The sequence below is a fragment of the Diorhabda sublineata genome, chromosome 5, assembly GCF_026230105.1.
Source record: "Diorhabda sublineata isolate icDioSubl1.1 chromosome 5, icDioSubl1.1, whole genome shotgun sequence".
In the NCBI taxonomy this organism is placed as follows: Eukaryota; Metazoa; Arthropoda; class Insecta; order Coleoptera; family Chrysomelidae; genus Diorhabda; species Diorhabda sublineata.
This window is the reverse complement of record NC_079478.1, coordinates 7,305,703-7,326,304: the sequence shown is the minus strand read 5'-3', so window position 1 is coordinate 7,326,304 and position 20,602 is coordinate 7,305,703. Positions and strand designations below refer to the sequence as shown.

Sequence of the window (20,602 nt, the reverse complement as noted above, 5' to 3'; positions counted from 1 at the left end):
GTTTATAACAAAAATTATAACAAACATATCATTATTGTTGCTTCAGCAAGTGAAATTAACTAGCAGCCGTGAGTGGTGTCTCAAAGGATGTGACCAATATTTTAGCCGACATCTTGTGTAATAGAAAGTTCCGCTCAAAATGGGTGTCGCGTTCTCCAAAATCATAACAAAGACACTTTCGTTTGCAACTTTCTTAACAATATTTTGAACAATTTAGAAGTGATGTAAAAAATTTTGTTCCTCTTTTTATGAGTGTAGATTATACTTGGATGTATCAATATTATCTCAATTCAAAGCAAGAAATGGTGACAGCTAGCTACCGGAAATCTACCAAGAGTGTATAAGCATCAGATTGATTTATCTTCCAAGTGATAAAGCCTTATTTTGAAGAAGAAAAAAATTCTTTCTTCAAGAAGATCATGTACCATTGCTTATAAAACCATCGCGAAGATTAGATCCACTCTATTGGAAGAGCTGGCTTTCCTCACATCTCAAAAAATTTGTACGTGGAAAACGATTTTCATCAAATGAAGAGGTATTAGAAATGTTCTTGGTTTCACAGTCAGTTTTCAGAATCTGTCTTTCAGAATGGTTAGCAGTCCTTCTAATGACATTTTTAAGTGATTTCATCTTGACTTATTGATTTATATTTTACTTTATGTGTACCAGTTTGCTAGTAATTTGAATTTATTTTGTCAAGAAATTAAAACTCTACAAAAACGGTTTGAGTTTGATTAGGTTATAACATGAAAATCACATCACACTCCAAAGGGCTTAAGTTTATAAATCAAATAAAGATAATTGAATTATATTGAATAATAAAATTAAACTAACTAGAAAGTGAACAGAAAAATACTTGTTTTTAACAAAATATTGTTTTGCAGTAAGTGCTGTCCAGCAAAAGCAAATAAGAGGTACGTTTTTCTTACTGGAAAAAATACGACATGTTTATATATATAAAATTAGGTTTTTTCATCCAATTTTATCCACACTTTGTTATTTTATCCTTTTGTATTGACTTTGGGAACTGCTAGAAGTGCGTTAGACATAGAAAATACATTTCTAAGATATCTATTTTATGCCTGAGTGGAATTGTCGTCTTATGTAAATAGAATTGTTTCAATCACTTATTTATTTCATACTCTTTATCATTTCAATAAAATTTTTCAATGAAACCCTCCTATGAATACGAATAATTAAAATTTTGGTTAGGTAAGGATTCAATAATCAGTGAATATATGATGTATTGTTCATGATAATTACTGAGCTCAGAAAATATCCAGCAAGAGCTGTTCAACAAACCATTTTTCAAAGAAATTCTTCTTTTATAATTGTGATTGTATCAATTAGTTGCTATTATTCTCATTTGTAAGTGAAGATGAATTTTAAACAGCTTTTTCTACCTCATTTTACGGAGAAGTATCTTCGTTAAACCAAAAATTCATAACATCTTCTAGTCTTAGTCTAAAATTCGTACGAGCTTCGTGATAATGGGGCCCATTACGATTTATTCCTGCCACATTGTAGGTATCAAAAGTTATTGCAGAAAAGGACTGTTTCCCATTTACTTTTATGGTATTGTTTGCTCTACTTTCCTCCTTAATCGCAATGTGTTTCTTGTTTTTGGCGTCGTAGTTAACAACTACAGTAACTCCGCAACAAACAGAAGAAGAATTTGCGATTAAACCGGTCACGTTTCTAACGAAGGAACATTGCTTGCACACACACCCCTTAAGAATTTCAATTAAGACCTATTTCAGCGAAATAACGTGAATTAACGGAAATAATTTCGGTACGGTCGTTATATTTCGCGTCAAGACCAGAAATTATATATTTGTGAAAACGTTGGGATTTAGCCTACTTTTCAGTTTTTGACACAACGTTGTAAATTAGAAAGTCAATTCAAGATATCAAGTATTATATTTTTCTTTCCATTTTATGGAAGCTAAACACATACAATTATGAGCAAAGTTTTAGCATGTTTATACCGACCTTCCGACTAATTATTACAATTTATGATAATTTTTTTGAGAATGTCTCTTTATGACGAACGGTTTCCTTGACATGTACAACGATCTAAAAATCTATATATCTCCTAAACTAAAAATTTTATCGAGTTAAACAAAGAGTAACTTTTTGATAAAAAATCGATTAAAAAATTCATTTTTGCTATCTTTAGATTGTACAGATTTTCCCAGTAGAAGTTATGGATAGTTAACGATTGGGCATGAACCACTCCTGGTCGCCAAATACTAGTGTAGAATTATTTATTCCTTAAACATACTACATGGATATACGTAATCATCCATTCAAAATACGAGGAGTCGTATGAGAAATTTTATCTATATCACAGCATATTCACTCCCGAATTTTTTCCATCAAGTTAACAACACGCTGTATATTCTCTCAGTTCCATTATCGTACTGTATTTTAAACGAAAGTATCCATAATATGAAGCAAAGTTTCATACGCTTTGGACTTTCCATTGGACATACATGTCATAAAATAATAAAATTAGGAACAAACAGAATACGTAAAGTTGTTTTTCTATACATGTGCAGAGTAGAGACTAAAAAATTCGCCAATTGAAAGGTTTGTAAATTGATGATGGCCAAAAACAGCAAATACATGTAGTTAATTCAGAAGGAATTGGTTGTAAATTTGATAGAAATGAAACTATTCAAAACAACGTTACAAATTAAATTTTCCATTGAATAAAACGAAATTGAAGATATTGATTAAATTAATGTATGTCATGAATCTGGAGAGTGGAAATTTGTATTTGAGTTAATATTAGAAAATAGTTTTTAAGGAAATTGACAATTCCTCCTACATTATATTTCAGGCAACTTGATTATGATAGTTACCTCTCCAAACAGTTACAAAATCCATCATTATGTCACTAGCAAACTGGGCGTTCAAAAAACGATCAATCCCGCTGATCGTTCACATTTTGATAATAGCTTTGTGATATAAGTGTGCAAATGTACGAGTATCACACAATATTTTATCTACGACCACATTAAAGAATACGTTTGTTGAAAACAGGATTATAGTTTGAATTTATGGTAGTTTTCAACATTCAATAATGGGACCTGTTGATAATTTCCATTGATATTGGCTTGATTTTTCCAAGAAATATGTAATAAGCGCATTTCCTATGTTATACATAATTTTTTTAGTGTAACATCCACCTAATATATCGCCAAATAATTTCTTGTAGGTATATTTTTCTTGAGTTCTACGGAAGCAGGTTTTGAGTTACATTGCACGCAATTTCAGATTTATTTAGCTTGAAAATCAGTGTTTAAGTAACCAAAGTTTGAAAAATATTTTGCAAAATGACGATAAATATACAAATAAAAAAGAGTGTTATAATGATTATCCCATTTAGAGAGCATTTCGCACCCTTTTGGTTGTTATAATGAAACTTCTATTTAAAAAGTATTGTTTTTTATCGCACACATTCAGACGTATGGGTAAAATTGTAATTTCATGTATAAATATGAGTGCCGTTTTTTTTTCAACCTCCGATAGGCTATAAATAAACAACAAAGTTCATAGAAAACAATAATTTTATCAATCAAATAAAGATTGGTACACACAACTTATCCTAACAGTTCTGTAACATTACATTCAAAAACAGATCTTAAATCTTCTGGAAATTCTGTATACAAAGCAGTAATGGTGAATCTACGGTTTTCTTCAACCATTCTATCAACTCGTTGAAACAGGTCATCTGAAACGACAGATTTGTGTTCTTGCTCCCTCCATCATGCACATCTTTAAACTTTCGACACCATTCACGACGCACAACACCATCACTCATGAAGTTTTCCCCATACACATGACTCATTCCTCGATGGATTTCTGCATCACTATTGCCTTCAGCCTGTACAAAATGAGTCACACTTCGTAATTCATACTTGGCGGGAGCATTAATAATGGCGAACATGTTTACGTGGCTTTAACATAACGCCGACTGACGCCTAAATGTCAACAATGGCGAAGTGTGTAGTGTGAGAGCTTCGCAGTTGCCTACAGCGCGTGCTTGCTTTCTTCTGGCCAGGGTAGCGTCTGCACGGAGTGGAGTGGAGTTTCTTCTCTTCTCCTTTGATACTTACGTTGCCTTCTGGTATCTTTTTGAAGAATATAATATGGATTTTCTTCGCTGATTTTCAACATTATTGCCCAGTGGTCGATTGGGTCCTTCGCTTCCTGAAGTCTTTATATTACCATCGGGGGTTGGATGCTCCTGGTAGCTATGGCAGCTTTGTCTGTGTATATTGAACGAATCCTTCATAGTCTGATACTAGTTATACAGGTTTTTAAACAATCCTTACTATTGGTTAGTAATAGCAATCACAAATTCACGATCCACCTCTGTATTTTATACCTCTTACTAAATTTCAATGAAGCAGTTCCTGTTCTAGTGATTCTAATTAGTTATACGCCGCACCGAGTGCAGTATGTGGTCAAGTTATAATGCAGATGTAACCCCGGCTACGTGATCAGACTTGAAATTAACTTAATTTTATATGCAATTGCTAAATCTACTGATTGGGGATTGAGATGCATTTAATGTATCGAAATCAGTCTCGTGGTTATTAAGGAATTTGATTGGGATCTGAATTTCGAGAATATTCAAAAATTGAACTCTCAAAAACGTAACGTTAAGTAAACTATTCGTGATGTTAATGTTATTTGAGCATACCCCAAGTTTACCAAACAATAAGGAATATGCATGTTTTTTTATATTCTCAATGTTATAACAATTATACGAGGCATAGTTATGAAAAAAGAAGATTAACTGATCTTATGTTACCAATTGATAGTTGTTATCGTATAATCTTCTACCTCTTGCACTAGTACTAACCTCATAGTTTGAGGGTGAGAGTAGGTCAATACGTTGTTGTCAAATTTCACGTGTAATTAAAAGTTGAAACTCACACTCACTCAAAGGTTTCTTCGATCATGATTATGTAGGTACAAAAGAAGTAGGTTCACGTTGGAATTTTGAAAATTCTTGACGTTTCGGCTCCCACTTTGGAGCCATTATCATGAGAAGGATGGTTGTTCATTAATTGGTAAGAAGTGGTCTCAATTTGTTTACTCCACGTAACAAATCACCCCTTTTCTTGGTTGATTTCAAGGATTCAATCTGCTTACTCCTTGGAATTTCACCGAGGAAACAAAAATTTGAAATGATTTGAATAGACAATAAAAATGATATGCTTACCATCAAAAACACAGTTGACACTAGCATACTCACTGTTGGTCTCGAGTTAGCTTTAGAAAAGGGGTGATTTATTACGTGGAGTAGGCAGATTGAGACCACAGAATTGGATCATTTCTCACCAATGAACGATTAAACACCGTATCCCCATTCTTCTCTTGATAATAGCTCCAAAGTAGGAGCCGAAACGTCGTGAATTTTCAAAATTCCACCGCGGTTCAACCCGTGAACTTAGTTATTTTGTTTATTCATTTTATTTGTATTGATAGATCAAAACATGATTTATATTCAATATATTAAGATCTATTTATGATTTAATAAGGATTCTTTTGCTTCTAGTTGTTTTGCAACAAAATTGAGACTAACATCTATATAGTTTTCAGAAATAGTTTTTATTAGATCCGATATGTGATTTGTACTAGGAAAGTTACTTAATTGATGAATTGTATCTTAGATATTAGATAAATTAGATAAAATATCAACATCTACAAATTTTTTTAGAGTTGTATACAGAATTTTATGTTCATTCAAATCCAAAGTTATTTTTTCTCCACATGGTGACAAGTAATATTTTAATAATATTTTTAGAAGGATGAATGAAATTATCGTTATCCTAAATCCATACTAAATAATGGATTAAGTTTTCATTCGAAAACAAGCATAGGTACACTGATGATAATGTGAAAGTTTCGGAAGATATTTCACGATAAATCCTGCTATATGAATAAAAATATTTTTGGTTACTTCAACCATTTTGGCAAAATCGGTTAATTCAAACTCACATCAATTCTCTGTATTATTTTCTTTTGGTAGTGTATGAACAAATAAACCTTTAGAAGTATTAAAAACTTCTTCCATAACCTCAATTCACTTATTCTTCAAATCGATCTTTATTGGAAACCTTAAAAATAAATATTAAAATTTTTTGCGAATTTTAAATCTTAAATAATTTATTGGGTATTTTTGAGTTTTATGCTATATTTGACGCTACCTATCCTTTTGTTATATATTATCATGAGTTAACCATACATACAAAAAGTTGCCATATATGTTTAAGCCGGTACTACACGATGCATCCAACGTTTGCGCCAACATTCACTTTCCAGCGTTGACTGAATATTGGACGAAGACTTGAACCTTACTTAAACTTGAATAGCAGCTTTGGTTTTTCACTCACACGCAAGAGGACAAGAAGTGTGTGTAGTTATACAACAAGTATTGGTTCCAGCTTCGTTCCAAAGCTGGATACTCCTTTGACGCGGTTCCATTCGTCGAATGACATACGCACTACGACCACACGGGGCGTCCAATCACACTAGCGCCCAATCCTGGAAGCATGGACCGGATTTTACTAAATCAATGTTGCTTTTTTTTGAGTTAAGCACTGCTTCAAACAATAAACTTTATTTTATAGAGAGTTTCTATTTCATAATATTAATACAAAAATGGTATTTTGAATTGTGTTCTGATTATTTTTATAAATCTCCCCAACACTTAATGCGTGTTTGATCTGTTTAATACAAGTTCAATTATCTATTGGATTCAATTCAATTATATATTCAGTTCCTAATCCATTCTGTCTGCTGATTACTTCTTTAATACATTGAAGTCCCTTTTGAAGGACATTTTAGAAAGTAGATTTCTATTTCTTTTGTTGTAGCTGCAAAAGCGAGTCGAAAAAAGTAATTTTACAAATGCAGCCCTGAGAATTACTGAAATTTATCACTTTTAATCACGGAAGAAATGAAATGAAAGTTTTTCGGGGACAAAGTTGATTTTTTGAGAATATTATCATAATGAGGTACCTATCTGGTTTTTCCAACGTATTCAACAGATATTCTTTTCTTTTCTACTATACACGTAATTCCAGCAATCAGTTCATTCAACGAAACATTGAATATTAAAAAGATACTTTCAATATTTGAATGGCGTACATCCTCATGAGCATGGAGGGTAGAGGTTAAGAAAAGTATCTCACATAGGAGAAAATTTGAGAAAGTGTCCTGTTAACGATAAATAAAACTTAAGACTGTTAGAAGACGCGTGGCTGCTATAGCGATGTTTTTGCAAATATTAATTATGCCATTTTGTTAATTTCTATCTTGAATTTTATTTGTTTGGTTATACCGGAAGCATCCCAACTTCGTTATTTTATACGGAATGCTATGGTTTTTATTGAATTTTTGGAATCTACGCAAAATTCCAATATAACTTTATATAAGGTATCGTATGCCAAAAGTCCACCATTTTTTAATTATTTCACATTTTCGAAATTTTTGGCCACATGCATGCAGCACTCCACTAAAAAAATTATATTTTATATAAGTTTAATTAAGTCAGGTGTAATATTTTTGGAATTTGGACAAATAACACTTACAGCTTTCAAAATCTGTGAAAACCTTGACAAAAATGTATATAGGGTGTTCAGGAAATGGTGCCGAATTTCCCTATCTAAAAACATCGAAAACTTAATTTTTTCAAAAGGCAACCCCCATTTTTCTCTTTACCATTGGATTCTAAGCTTCAAATTAAGGGGACTTCGTTAGTAAATAGTAGTAATATAGTAATAGTCATATGTCTCAAATTAAAGGTTTTCGTAGAAAAATGAAAAAACCGAAATCCTCATGGTTTTTCATTGTCGGTTGTCAGTTACCTGAAATAAACAAAAATTTTAAGTAAAATTCACCCTCAAATTTAAGTAGTGAGACTACTATTCAAATGGTAAACTGAAATATTCATGGTTTTCAATGGTCGGTTTTCTAGAGCGACCAAAAAACGCTAACATATCAATAAACACACAAAAAATGAAAACAGATTGACGCTTAAGCGTTGCAAAAGTGTTCACCATGTGCCGTTTAGGATTTATTACTGAAGATTATTTCAATTTGCTGGTAATATACGGTGAATGTGATAAGGTTATTATTTGAGCCTGCGATACTTTCCGTTTGCGATATCCGTCTAGACCACGACCCACCCCTGATACACTTACGCGGCTCATTCATAGTTGTAAAACCCACGGTCAGTTTGTTGCACCGTGCAGTAAAATGATACCTATCATAGTTTATTTATTTATTATATTTATATAAATTACAGTCTTGGGATACTTCAGTGCATATCCTGAGAATTTCATTAACCGATGCGGAAAGAGATTTGGGAATATCAGAGATAAGTATTCAGAGGTTTCTTAAAAAACACAAGTTCCATCCTTATTCAATCTCGTTGGTACAAAATTTAAAGCTAGGTGACGATCAAAGAAGAATTGCTCTTTGTGAATTTATATTAATTATAACTCAGGAAGACGAAAATTTTTACAAAACTTAATTTGGACAGAGGAGTGTAGAATTAAGAAGAATGGAATATCAAACCGGCGTAACTCTCATTATTGGAGTGATAGTAATCCTCACATGTTGCGTCAAAGATAGTTTCAAGGGTACTGGAATTTCAATGTTTTAGCTGCTATAAAAAATGACAGTATACTGGTGGACGAAAATTTGAATGATAATCTTACTACTTAAATTTGAGGGTGAATTTTACTTCAAATTTTTGTTTATTTCAGGTAACAGACAACCGACAATGAAGAACCACGAAGATTTCAGTTTTTTCATTTTTCTACGAAAACCTTTAATTTGAGATATATGAATTTACTAACGAAGTCTCTTTAATTTAAAGCGTAGAATCCAATGGTAAAGAGAAAAATGGGGATTGCCTTTTGAAAAAATTTATTTTTCAAAGTTTGGCACCATTTTATGAACACCCTATATAAATTTTTATCAAGGTTTTCACATATTTTGAAAGCTGTAAGTGTTATTTGTCTAAATCCCCAAAATATTAGACCTGACTCACTTCAACTTGGAAAAATAATTTTTTTAGTGGAGGGCTGCATGTGTCCAAAAAAGTCGAAAATGTGAAGTAATTGAAAATTGTTGGACTTTAGGCATACGATTATATTGAAATTTCGTGTAGATTCCAAAAATTAAAAAAAAACCATATTATTCCGTTTAAAATTTGGCTTGGGTCCACTTCCGGTATATCCGGAAGTTTCAGAAAACTGAAATTATTTTAGCTGAATCGAGTATTTTGGAAAACCCACTAATCGCAGTACTTTCCCATATAGATATCGATTGAGCTCGTCGTGAAGGACCCTGTACATATTGTAGATTAGCACAGCAGGAAAAGTTCAAAAATCGAAGTGAAAGCATAATATCTTAAAAAAATGTTGTAAATTTGTTATTTGTGTATATCACTGAATTAAATAAGAAGTATAAGTCTCTTCTCACTCCAGATTATGTTAAATTACTTACAACGTTTCGAATGATTGATGTTTTTCAATTTATGTGGTTAGTTAGTACTTATTGCAGAAGTTTTTCTGAAGTAGATGCACTGGACACTTATTTTGAAATTCATCTTTTGTAGATTATTTAGATGCTGCACCATGTGTAGTTTTCTAATACACGGATATTGTATTCAATATCCAATATCTGTGTTTTCAGCGTATTTAGAGGCGTTAAAATTTCAATCGTTTCTAAGCTTGAAGCTATTCACAAGCGATTTTATTTTCACATTTTTTAATTTGTTCAGAAACTTGAAAAGGTGATTTCTAATGTAACATTTTTTTGTTAGACCGATGTGATTATACAACATCGTCAAACATCGCGATTATAATAAATTTATAATTTCTATTCCCTCAAGAATGCGTCCACATTTATATTGTGCCAACTGTATAATCTAATAACTGTATTCTAATCTATTCTAACTTCCAGTAGTGACAGTTCTTATTTTAATACATCTGAACGTCAGTTCAAAATTTATCTCCAAGTCCTATTTTATCCTTAGAATAATGGAGTAATATATAAAGTCAAGAATCTACATATCTATTATCGAATGTTTCCACTCAAAGGAAATTGGGAAACTTTACCATCGGTCTCTTTTAACTCACATTTGTTTTTTACATCCAGTAGATATTTCGAAAAAATCGCCAAGCTGTTAATTCGTTTAAAAACAAATCAAATTTATTCACACGTGTCAGTGAAATTATCATGTGTGTTATTCATGTTTGACATTGATGTTATTACTGAAGTTCGTTACATTTTTCATCAAAGAGGAGTATTAATTATAATGGATATTTCATCATTTTTAACTGCAAGTCAAATGTAACAAATATCATGAAGCTTTTTGTTTTAGAGCATACGGTATTGAAATTTATCGCTAGTTGTTTTCATTGTATTACTGCATATACAGGGTGTTTCTATATTTGACCGATAACGCTCTACCGCAGAGAGATCTCAATAAATGATTCATTTTGATATCAGAATACAAACAATTACAGGGCCTAGTTGCTGAGATATTTTAAATCAAAATAAAAAATTTGCCATAATCAAGAACGCCTTTAAATTTTTTTTCCAAATTTGACGACCAATATGAATAATTTTTATTTGTTTACAAGTATATACAATAATTAATTAATTTGTAAATTACTTACGTGCTTGCAGTCTTTCGTTTAGAGGCAAATTTCTACAATACCATTCATTTTAGCTCCATAAAAGGTAATTAGTCTTTTAATTAAAAATAATCAGACAATTCAAAACAAAATTGAAAAAATAATTTGTTTAGTGGCGTAGAAAATAGGGGAATAAAAGTGACAACTAACCCTGACAGCTCGTCACTGCTAAAATGTTTGCCAAAGTTTGTTTATGTCAAAATATTACTTTATTAAGGATCATATTGGTTACCAAATTTGAAAAAAATATGAGAGGCGTTCTTGAATTATGGCAAATTTTTTTTGATTTAAAATATTGAACACCCTATATCTCAGCAACTAGGCCCCGTAATTGTTTGTATTCTCATATATCAAAATGAATCATTTATTGAGATCTCTCTGTGGTAGGGCGTTGTCGGTCGATTAAAGAAACACCCTGTGTATAACATATAGTGTCTAACTTAATCTGAACAACTTAAATAACAAATAATAGCGTATTATTCAGCAGTGTATAATGAAGGTTATAATTCACTAGGTTACTACCACGAGTAGTGGCAGCAGTGCTAGAGAGTGGCATAATTCACCGAATAAATAATAACTCATTAGACGCGAGTAGAATACTATACTTTATCTACCACTACTAAATATTTTTATTGAAGTTTTTTGTTGAAAACTTTTGTCACATTACTAGAAGCACTATTATTTTATTGTAACAAATATTTTGAACAATATATTATTATTCATTTAAAAATTATAATAATCGTATAATATGTTCTTAAAATCAACATAAAAATCTATGTATTAGTTTTTTAATGAGGCAACTTCAGCAGCTTCTCTAATTTCTGGTCGTGTCGAAGAAAAGTTATTTCATTTTCTATATCTTTTTTTTAAATATAATTTGACATAAAATATTGAAATAATAACACACTTGATGACATCTAGACATACTTGTTGAAAAGTTTGACTCAAATAATTTATAAATCCCATAGTACGTTGAGAAACACACCTTCAATGTCTCTGATAGCTCAGTGTTAATGTCCCGTGCCGGTTACGGCTTCGATTCCATTTACTTTTAAAATTGTATAGGACTGAATTGAGAATATTTACATGCTAAAATTATAGAATCCGAAGCATCTAACAGCTGTGATTAAACGGCATTATTATAATCTAACATATGGGTACTTTATACAACAGTCGTGAATAAAAACTGTTGAAGCACTAATATAACTTCGCGACGATAAACCGATAATAAGCAATTTTGTTATACCAGATTATTTCAAATAAATAAAAATTCTCTGAGACATGTATATTCATAATAATCATACCTCAATTATATTTCAAAATAATCTCTTTACGTCGAAAATTCTCCATTCACCCAGGAAAATAAAAATACATGGAATATATTCTATTCCACTTAAGAAATATGAATCGGTATCAAGTCATTAAAATTGGCTTATTACTTTGCAATTTCATCATTCTGAATCAAGTAAGATTAGAAAAGATTGGTTATAATTCAACAATGAAGTTAGAGATGTTCATCGCTATAGCGAACAAGATTTTCTACTCATTATATTTAACGTGCCTAGAGAAATATTTATATAGTTATTTTGTGAATGATAAAACGTTCTTTCAAATTTAATTCTACGCTTTATATTTATTCAGAAGATTTTAATTCCTTATAACTCACAACCAAAGTTTTTAAATAGACTTTTGGTGACTTATTTTTAAATATTATAAAACACGTATTTTTTCAAAAATCCATATATTCATTGTTAGTCACAGAAAAATAGAAGTGTGACATATCTGTCACGTGGAGCTGATATATCTTTTTCTTGTAGCATAAAGATACGTCACATTTACCACTTATGCTTTGGGAGACTCCCGTACACTTAAAGAATTTGCACCTAATCCTTTTTCCAGTAACCTACTTGATCCTGACGTACTGCAGCACATGTTGTGCACGATCTTTTCAATCTGAATGTCAGTTCAATCGAATAGCGGCTCTTGATTGGTTTTCTCTGTCCAAGTTTACACAAAAATTCAGCTACCTCGTGACGAAGACGTATACTTTTCATGGTTTTGTGATGAACTTTTTGCTCGCCGATATAAAAATCATTGTGAGATCTAATAGATTGTAGAATAAATACACTTTTTACTTTGCAGTAAGATTTTATAGTATCCCATGAAACTGTTAACTAAATCAACACCATCAATGTATTGATTACATTAATCTTGAACAGATCCATGTTGACGTATTTCACTTTTATTTGTCATTACGTCGAACATGGTCCTTGGGCATTTCACCTACGAAATTCGACACCATCGTAACAAATTTATTGTCTTTTCAAGCAATATTTGAAATATGAATACCAACAACATCACCTCATTGTCATCAAAATCACCAGTAATAAGAAAGTCGATAATTTCATTCTCACGAAGACGTCTAGTCCATTAAAATGTCACACTTTGAGGATATTGCATTTTTTATTATGTGGGGGGTCAATAGAGACTTAACCTTAAATTTGTGGGGTCGCCCCCCTTGTATATAGTTATAGTTGAATAAACATTTGGTTTTGACCGGATTCTCATGAGTACTGACGGACCCGGTAAACTTTCGAGCGCTGTAGTAGTGTTTTAAATGAATGAAATTAAAAAAATTACAGAGAAAACTTTTCCTCAAAAGATCATCTACAAGATTGGTCTGCGGTAATTTTTTTGTAAAATGTATAAAAAAAGTTGTAGAGCAAGTTATAGAGAAATAAAGCTTTAGGGCAAAAAGTTATATAAACATATTTGTAGGCAAAACAATTTACAGTAAATTATGTCTCTACGAATTTTTTGTAAGAGGCATAGTTTCCGAGATATCGTGAAAAAGGTATTTGCACCCCTTTTTCCAGGATGGCGGCCGGGGGACAAGGGTGGCGACCCTACAAACTTAGGATTAAGCTCTTATCGACCCCCTACATATGTCTCAAAAATAAAATTGCGTCCTCTAGAAAATTCAAAGGTCAAGTAAAATTTCAATGGACTAGTCTTAGAAAAAAGTAGTTTTGAATTGATTATACCATACATATTTTTACCTTCGATTATGAATGCTACATAAATGACAAAAACACAAGTCTCAAATCTTTCTAGACTACATATACAAAAAATACACATGAGTGAATGAGTTAAAGCGAAAAAAAGTCCTCAAGGATTCCATACGATCTTTTTTAGTTTGTTACAGAAATGTCGCAAGGGTTTAAAATGATTATATTCAATACAAGGGTATTACGATATTATTAAAAACGATAGTCTTACCTAAGGGGGTCTTTGATGTGTATATATCTGTCTAACGATATGGCGCAGAGATTGAGTATACTAGCAGTTGAGCACATTACGTCGAAGGCCACCCAAGTGTCACAGAATTGAGCACCAAATATCCAGTATCCTATAAACATGAAATATTCGATATTTATTGTTTGAAACCTCAAAATAAGTCGTAGTCTTTCTTACAACTAGGTTACAATTAGGTAATAATTGATCAATTTCGACCCCTTATGGTGGTATAATGCTTAAGCCCGTACATGATATTATAAAGAGAATTTCTCAATTTATGGCTGTTTTCAGAAATACTATTTTCAGAATATTTTTCAAGATCTTTGGTCCAATATTTAATATAATGATGTAGTTATATTGGGATTCTTTTCGCCGATATTATTATTAGTACTAGTATTTCTTATTGCTTCAAGGATTTCATAGTTGAATTTTCTTCATCTCATGCACAAGTCACTTTAGATCTGGTATCGTCTACTCGGTCAAGACGTTTTAGATAAGATTTAGAGACAGGTACTCTGAATCCAGCGATAATATAAAGTTTTCTTCAGTTGAATTACAGTTTCAGCATTTTCCAGGCTGTTCCCTTAGAATGAGGCTCTTGTACAATTTTGATGAAATGACCTGATTTTGAATAGCGTTGATGAATCATTCATTATCGGTAAATATGTTACCTTATGAAAGCTATGAGAGTGATGAAACTGTATGCATTGATTCATTCTTGATTTTTGTAAGATATTCATGATAAAGGTCTTAACTCATTCATCATGCAATTTGTGATTAATTTGCAGGGTTTTTGGTATTGAGTTTTTTCTCTGCAAGACGTAGTATCTGCTTTTTTATGTGTAACGTAATTCGTTCGCATTTTTTAATAGAATTACTGCCTCAGATTACAAAGCTGTTGATGGTGTCTAGCTTCTATATATGATATTTCACACCCTTTTTTTAGAGGCAAGTAAAATCGAAGACATCGGGGTATACAGAATTTTTTTCTTGTTTCTATATTTAAATCTTCAATCTAAGAGTTTGCTCTTCTGATTACGTAGGAAGTAGCTTACATGAGAGATGGTGTAGGTGTTTATTGCCTTTGTGATGTTTTGTACTGATAGTTTGAATCAACGTATTATCGTTTATAATTAATTATTATTACTATCAATACTATTATTTTATTATTTACATACCTAAAATATCATTAACACCAGCGAACGTCATTACCAGACAGGCAACAAATAGATCGGCAATGGCTAAACTGGCTAGAAAAAGGTTTCCTATTCGGCGTAGGCCCCTGTCAGTATATATAGCAATACATACTAAAATGTTACCAGCTACTGACAGAAATATTAGGAGGAACAGAAATACACCTGAAAAAGAAAACAATTATTTGAATATAACATAATAGATAATTTGTTTCTTTGGTTATAAGTTTATGTATCGACATTTTGTATATTTTTGTATTTTTCTCTTGTTGGTTACCGCACATCAACCACCCTTGCTCAAAAATAGTGACCCAAATCTTTGTGATTGGTTATTAAGATATTGTATTCTCCTATCCATTGAAAACTGTGTATTATATTCTTTTCCACAGCAATATGATATATGATATTATACTGTTATACCAGTTAAATATTTGTCTTACAGAAAACAGTGGTAAGTACAATTTACAATGCACCCAGAAACACAGAATGCAGAGAAATCTTCAAAACACTTGTAATAGTGTCAGTTCCTATGCTTGTACGTTAAAAATTTCAATACAAACATATAAAAACCAATTTTTTCTAACTTCCATTTTAACCGAACAAGACTAGCTTCACGGTCCATATCGTGGACGAGTTCGCAACAGTATAATACATTTGTTGAATATTTTAAGTAGCTAGGCGATATTTAATCGCTAGAAAGTAGTTAAAATATTTGAATCAACACTAAAACTGTTAAGAAATACAGTCCTGTTGTTTTACATTTAATTAAAATTTATTTTTTGATTCTAATAAATTCAAACTATAGAGCATTTGACTGGTAGAAAAATGCAACTATAACCAATAGACGCAATCCCAACAGTTGAATTTTCCGTCTCCTCATGGAAGGTTTCAAGAACGGAGAAAAACGTTAATAGAAAACGTGGCTGAAGTCACTCAGAGGAAAACACAACAAACGTTTTGGCATATGTTCAATTTAACCTGCATCTAAGTAATAACTAGAGAGGCTTGGGAATAAACAGAACCGCCGTTAACCGTGTTTTAACAGAATACATGTGAATTCATTAAAGGGAAAATTAGAATAGTTACTGGGTTTCTAATATTTGTTGGCGTGATTTCATTGTAACTTATTAATTATATAAGTACTTTTCAGCAGCTAACAGTATTTATAAATAAATTACATGAGTAGATTCTCAGAAATATTTACGAACCGAATATCAACGAGGATCTTCACTTACATATATAAGCCGATTGGCTGAAAAAAAGGCAATTCAAAAATAAATGTAAGAGTGTATTAACCCAAGAACCACAAGGTCAAAGTCTTCTGTGGAACGAGGGCTTGCTTTACAAGATGATAGATGCGAATATACGAAACTTCTAATGAAACTCCTAAGTACTATCTTAAGGAAAGGTAATTTCAAGTGTAAATGGCAAACGAGAAATTGGTACTCGGAGAACAACAGCGGGAGTACCGCCGGGAGCGGTATTATCCCCGATGTTGTATAATACGTACAGCGAACAATGCAGAAATGGAGGACATCATGGTAACGTTATATGCGGGCAAAACCGCAATAGCGATAAGCTACGTGAAAGTGAAAAACATCACGACAAGACTTCAAAACGCTGTATAAGAAAAGAACAAGTCACCGACTACAACATAAAAATCAACGACGAATAAAACCAGTGAGGTAAGTAAGACAATGCAGATTAATTGGGAAAGGGAAAGCAAACTAAAGATAGACATCTAACTTAGATTTATAATGAAACCTATTATCACGTATGCATCGTAGCATTGGGACACACATGCAAAACAATCAGGAAGAAACCTAACCAAACAGAAGATTACGTTTATAAAAGCAACACATTTCAAATTAATTATATTTACAAGACAAAAAATTCCTCCCTTCACTTTTTATTTGATGTGCTGGACACTTTGGTTTGATGTTTTAAAACAATTTCGGAATTTAATGCAAGAAGTTTCATATACGTTAGTACAATGAATGAGGTATGAGAAGATAGATAGATATGTTATGATGAAGACTTTCGTCTGTTGTGACAAAATTTGCGTTCAGATCAAGCTATATTCATAAGATAAGAAATGTCAATTGCAATAAGTTTACAATTGTTGAAATATGTTCCGCACTACAACTATTTATTAGATCTGCTTTCCGATTAAAATTGCACAACCTCATGCAATATTTGCAAAAGATAACTATATTGAAACTAGAAGAAAATAGAATTTTTGTTAATCATCAGGTGATGTTATTAATTACCACTTTTACGTTAGTAGTGGAAAAGAATTGTTTTCACGATGACAAAGTTTTTGAAAATTGCTTTAGCTAGAGTTATGGATGTATCTAGACTTGCATTGATTGATTTTATAAAAACAATTATGCAAAAATTCGTATTTTGAAAAAAGATTTTTCTCGAAGGTAATTCTTCCTTCAGTTCTACGAGTATTATTCAACATGGTCTCCTTTTAAGTTTATATACTTAGTCCATTGATACCCCAATCCTTCTAAATAATAGTTGCGGTATTTCTGCTGATGAAAACCTCTCACCTGCAAGTGAAATTTTGTGACTAAGAACAAGGAAAAGTCGTCGGTGATCAGATATAGTGAATACGTTGGGTGGTAGACCAATTAAACGTATAATTCGTGAACTTTAGCAATAAAGATCTCAGAAGTGTGAAGATATGGGTTTGTTTGATGAGATTTTTCAAATGCGGCAGCTTTTTTGAAATTTCTTCTTTCATCTTATCAAGCAAAGATGCGTAATTCTCTCCCGTCGTAGCTTCTACTTTTCAAAGATAGTTGGTGAATCACATTCTTATGAATATCATAAAAAACAATCACTATCACTTTTTTGGCCGACGAAACCGTCTTTGCCTTTTTCAGAGCATGTTCGTTCTTTGAAATCCACTGTCTTGACTATTTTTTCATTCCAGGAGTGAGATAGTAGATCCAAGTTTCATATATAGTTATGAAACGATGTAAAAATTTGAATCATTGTGGTTAAATTTCATAAATTATGCCAGCGAAATGCTCTTTCCAAAGCGTTTTTTGTTCAAATTGATCCGATGCGACATCCAATAAGCGGATGGTGTACTTTCGATATTTTTTTCTATCGCTCTAAACTTAATTCGATGGTTTTTCAGTACCATTTGGGGGTCTTTTTCGATGATATCGATGGTTGTCACAGTTTTTGACCATCCCGGACGCTCGTTGTACACGACCAAGATGGTCGTAAATGATATTCCAGTTTTCATTTCATGTAATTTGTACTCATTTGTCATTTGTACTTCATATCAAACACACACGTTCAATTTTAACCTTTACTATTTATTGATTACCCATATACATTGTAATTGCTACTTAACAAATATTTCATCTGAACTCAGTAATCTATATACTTACATACCATCATAGCCTATTGCCTTTCGAAAACAAATATTTAATGACAGCTCGATACTAAATTTTCCCTATTTTGAGGAAAGTATTCACAATTATTCACTTATAGAATTATCAAACAGAAACTAATCATTCAAATTTGGCTGAAATTTTAGTGACAATCTCCCAACACAATATATTTCTCAAGTATTGCTAAGTGCTGATATCTTCAGGTTAAGGCCGACAACTTTTGAGGCGAACCTCGTACTATATACGATTTCTAATATATGACTGAGAGGTATTCTAATTGGGACACCTAGTATATACAACGAGAGTTATTTGATTGAAATATTTTCAAGAGATATCGTATACGCTACATCCAATCTCTAAACTCTAATTGAGAAACATTCAGTCAATTCTGCAGTCTTTAAATTCGCCCTCGATCCGAGAATTAGACGGAAATCAAGAACAAAAATATCTCGACAAGAATGAGAAGAATTTTCCGGTTGTTCAAGTCCGGCAACAATCAAGCTATGAGATGAGACCGGAAAATTGTTAAGAAAGTAGACAACATAAGAATCAAGTACCCCAGAGACAGCCTCAACAAATTGGGGTATGATGTTTATTTAGCAAAGATCTAATGTTAATGTGATGCTTTCACAGAATTTCTATTTGTTTATCTTTTCGAGTTTTTAATAATTGTACGGAATTCATCTTTTATGTATATCTTTTAGGAGCGAAATGAATATTTCAAATATTCGATAAAATAGAAAATTTCCAGTAAAATATAACAGAAACTAATTTAAGTGAAATTGAGAACAAACATTTAAAATGTCTGGTCGTTGAGATCGGAGGTAGTAGCTCAATTCCAATATAAATAGATTATAGTGGAGAGATTTTTTAATATCCTTACTAGCGATGATTATAATCCAATGATCCTTTTACTTGATGTTGATATACAACAACTTGCGATGTCTCGAAAATGGAAAAACTATTTTTGTACTTAATTAAATTAGGTCAAGGGTTGATTATATCGATCAAATTACTTGTAGCTTCTATTCGATTGAGTTTTTATATATATTTTGCGGATATTTATATACTTTTACATTGGTGAATTGAGTCATTTTTAGCATAGAAATCTGACAATGATTTAGCAACACTATTGTTACGAAAAGCCCAAGGCAATTAAAGAAAATTATATTGATTTCCAATTCATCGGTATCCAATACAAAAACTGTAACATTTCCTGAATTATTTCACAATTCACATACCTATCTTACTTATTTACTCTTCAGCCCTATTGTCCATTGGAAAACTTTACCGGATACTGGGCATCCAACCTCTCTTTACTATGCCTTTTTCTTTCTAAAGTTCTCAGAATTCCCCTTTCAAAAGTAAAAATCATTTTTCACTGATTTTGAACAGTAGGTCAAGGTCTGGCTTCATATGTAACAATAGATCTAATAATTGTTTTATATAATTCCAGTTAAATTTTTTTGTAGTAGTAGCCGGTCAAATCAGACCAAAAACTAAGAATGAAGCTACATATATTCCCATCAAGCTGAAAATCAGTGAAATTGTTTAATATACAATAGAAAGTAAAATTTGAATGTTCCCCATGTATGGAAAACATTTTATTCAAGGTCAAAGGTAAAAAAAATGAGTTTTTCGCGATTATCAGCAATACGGTAAGTTTAATCATAGAAATACTTTTAACAAAAATTGTAGATCATAAAATTATTTACAAGAAACGTGTCGATACTTTTTTTTCTACGATCTACCGTTTCTGAGATATAACGATTCAGAAAAGTTGTAAAAGTTATAATATTTCAGATTAATATCGTATTTAATGGCTATAATGATTGCACGAGAAATATCAAAGCTGCAGAACAACATTCTGGAACTTTAGCAACACCTTCGTCAATTGATAATTTATTTGATGAAATTATGACAGTTCCCACCAGCAAAATACATTATCACAAATACTCACAAG

The 20,602-nt window shown here is 31.8% G+C and overlaps 1 protein-coding gene across 1 annotated transcript in view; it reads right to left on the bottom strand.

Moving 5' to 3' along the window:
* LOC130443988 (dopamine receptor 1) overlaps positions 1-19,970 on the bottom strand; it is a 36,217-nt gene extending 16,247 nt beyond the window's left edge. The window contains exons 1-3 of the mRNA XM_056778932.1: positions 19,881-19,970; positions 15,209-15,388; positions 14,013-14,142 (exon numbers count right to left, since the gene is read on the bottom strand). Of these exons, the coding sequence (XP_056634910.1) occupies positions 14,013-14,142; positions 15,209-15,239 (161 nt within the window). The 5' untranslated portion in view covers positions 15,240-15,388; positions 19,881-19,970. The remainder of the gene's footprint in view (positions 1-14,012; positions 14,143-15,208; positions 15,389-19,880) is intronic.
* Between the last annotated feature and the right edge of the window lie 632 nt (positions 19,971-20,602).